This window comes from Arachis ipaensis, chromosome B09, assembly GCF_000816755.2.
Source record: "Arachis ipaensis cultivar K30076 chromosome B09, Araip1.1, whole genome shotgun sequence".
Taxonomy (NCBI): domain Eukaryota; kingdom Viridiplantae; phylum Streptophyta; class Magnoliopsida; order Fabales; family Fabaceae; genus Arachis; species Arachis ipaensis.
In genome coordinates, this window is record NC_029793.2 from 17,531,477 (window position 1) to 17,534,718 (window position 3,242).

The window sequence follows — 3,242 nt, forward strand, 5'->3', positions numbered from 1 at the left end:
TGCTTAGTTAAAAAGTTTATCACTAAGAAGCTGTTCATTTTAGAAACAATAGGAAAGCCTCTTTTGGTTATTGGAAATTTATCATAGCTTGATGGAAATGCAATTGAAATGATATATATCAGTGCTCGTCTAATTTTCTATAAGACTTGTCATTATAATTTTTTTTACTTGCTAGTTGAATGACTTGTTTCTATATTTTCTGTTTCTGCTTCATTTTATTCCCAGGTCCCCTTTCAGATTATGATATCTTCCATGTTTGCCTCTATGAAATTATTAATGCTACAAGTTGAAAAATAGTCTGCTGAAGCTGAGTCTATATACATAGGGCTCTAGATGGATACATCTGAGCAAGGGAACGGGGATTATGCTCCAATCAGGGATTCAGAAGATCCACAATTGGGAAAATTTGACAAGCCACTTCCATGTTTTGGCTGTGGAATTGGATGGTTCTCGTGAGTTATTATGCACAGATTCATTCTTTCCCATTTTCTTTAGGCTGCATAATCTAATGTTTGCATATTTTCCTGATCTCCTACTTTTGTTGCCAGTCTTCTGTTAGGATTTGCATGCCCATTGCTGTGGTATTATGCTACAATTCTCTATTTTGGAAATTACTATCATAAAGACCCAAGAGAGCGTGCTGGACTTGCTGCTTCTGCAATTGCTGTAAGTGTTATACTTGAGAGGGAATTTACAGTTTTAGCAGTTTGTTTCTCAATCTATAGCCACTAATCTGATGTTATGACCAACTCTCATTGTTTTTGCAGGCTCTAGTTTTTACAATTGCTGTGCTGATAGCAGTACTGGTTATTTTCCTGTAATTATGGTTTCAGCTAACCTCTATTTATTCAATTAATGAAGAAAAAAAAAGATCTGTATAGAGCATCAGTCTCCACACAAGGAAGGCAAGGCTAATGCAAGGTGAATCAAGGGTGAACCACACACATATATATGGTTGCTTCGGTGACCTTGTTAAATTTGTGTAAACCAAATGCGTTTGTGATTTTTCGGTTTTGGAAGGGGAGTGAAAGGCGAACATTAACTATGAATAATTTTTATTTCTCAAATCTTATTTCCACTCCCTTTTCTTCAAAAACCTTAACTCGCAAACTCATCCGAATATATTTCGACTAAGATATCTTTAGATTGTTCACCCACATTTTAGTAAGTTAATGTATTATATGTATGTCCTTGAATTGGGAATCAGAGGCTATAAAGTGTCTCAACGTGTAAAGTTAATATTGATGAATTATGTGCATGTAATCCCTAAATGGATTTAGCTAATATGTGCTGTTAGGGCACATGATAAAGTTATTAAAAAAGTTTTTATAAAGGTGAGTTTAGGAAGATTCTTTCTACACTTGTATGTTTTTGTTGTCAAGAGTAGTGTGTGACAAGTGTGTAGAGAGAAGAATTGAGGACAATGTCTGATAATATTCAGGTAAGTTTTAGTGTGTTTTGTCCCCTGAAGCACGTGAAGGGGTTATTAAGTATATCAAATGTGATTATGATGATGGGCCTAGTTTGAATGGTTTTTTTGGTTTCTGTAAAATACTATCCATTTTGAGTATGTTACATTCACAAAATGGTTATATTTTTGTTTTGCATTAAAATGCGTACTAAGTATTCATATACTTTACATCCATTTTGGTTAAATTCATATATGAAACAAACAAAATGAAAACATCATTTTTATAGGAAAAAAATAAAAAAAGATAAAAAATTCATCAATGGTTGATTAAGGACTAATGTATAGCCTATTTTGCCCCTTTTGCTCCACTGAATTCTGGAAGTGTTTTTGTGAGTTGTTAAGCTTGCAAAAAGACTATGTACTCACTAAAATAATTCTTCTAAACTCACATAGAATGTAATTTCTCTTTTTTCATGAATTAATTTCTTTTATTTACACATGAAAAATTAAACTTAACTTTCAAATATTTATTAATAATTACTTATTTTAATATAAAAGAAATTATGTATGTATATACATTAACATAAATAAAATGGGTGAAAGCTTTACTCAAATACACAAAACAGAAATTTATTACGTACATGTGCATTTTCACACTTCTATGTAAACCGTGGAAAGCTACCACGGTTTCTGATTTTAACATAAACTGTGGCAAGCTACCACGGAGTAATAAGTAATTATTATTCTAATCGTATTTCTACTAAATTTCTATAATTATTTCAAAAGGTTTATTTAAATTAATATTTTAAATACTAAACGTATATCGCCTAAACCGTAAACACTTATTTATAAATATTCAACGTTAAATCTTACACCGTATATCCTAAATTCTAAATTGTACATTCTAAATCGTAATTCCTAAATCCTAGATCTAAATCATAAATCGTAAACCATAAACTTTAAATCCTAAATTCTTAACCTTAATTCTGAATTTTAATTGTAAACCAAACATGTATAAAATCTAAAACCTAAATCATTCTAAATCATGGATTCTATTTGGCTATTCCTAAATCTAATCTTATCCCTTGAACCATAAATTCTAATTCCTAAACATTAAACACCAATCTTTAACCCAAAAACTCAACATTTGTGTGTTAGCTTTTGTTTTAAAATTTTAGTTAAAAATTTTTAGAATGACATAAACATTATCTCATTTTAAAGGCAAAGACCAGATAATTTATTAATATTGTCATTGAATGCTAAATCACCTAACTAAGCAAATTACATTGCAACTATTTTTGTATTAATTAATTTAAAAATTTAAATTTTTTTTAGACAAAAAGTATACGTTTATCATGAGGAGGGAAAATTGATTAGGTGGCAAATCATTATTCTTGTGTTGCTTTTTAATTAGCAGTGATATCCCCTACAACATAATCGATAAACCTACTTACATTAGTCCTTAATTAACAAGTGATGAATTTTTTGTTTTTTTTTTTTCTATAAAATTAAATGGGGACGTTTTCATTTTGTTTATGTTTTGTATGTGAATTTAACCAAAATGGATATAAAGTATATCAATACTTTGTATGCATTTTAATGCAAAACAAAACTATAACCATTTTGTGAATATGACATGACCCAAAATAGATAGTATTTTACAAAAACAAAAAAAATCATTCAAACTTAAATTCATTATCATGATCACATTTGCCATATTTAATCAATAACCCCTGCACGTGCTTCAGGGGACAAAGCACACTGAAGCTTATCTGAAAGATATAATCGATGGTCCCATAACAACATATATATTTTTTTAATTTTTTAATAA

General features: G+C 29.7%; 1 protein-coding gene across 2 annotated transcripts in view; it reads left to right on the forward strand.

The window, feature by feature from the left end:
- The window catches only part of LOC107619245 (60S ribosomal protein L18a-like protein), a 2,047-nt gene extending 714 nt beyond the window's left edge, over positions 1-1,333 (forward strand). For both annotated transcript variants that reach the window (XM_016321501.2, XM_021110751.1), the window contains exons 2-4: positions 226-452; positions 549-666; positions 768-1,333. In XM_016321501.2, coding sequence (XP_016176987.1) covers positions 334-452; positions 549-666; positions 768-821 — 291 coding nt within the window. In that variant the 5' untranslated portion in view covers positions 226-333 and the 3' untranslated portion in view covers positions 822-1,333. The remainder of the gene's footprint in view (positions 1-225; positions 453-548; positions 667-767) is intronic.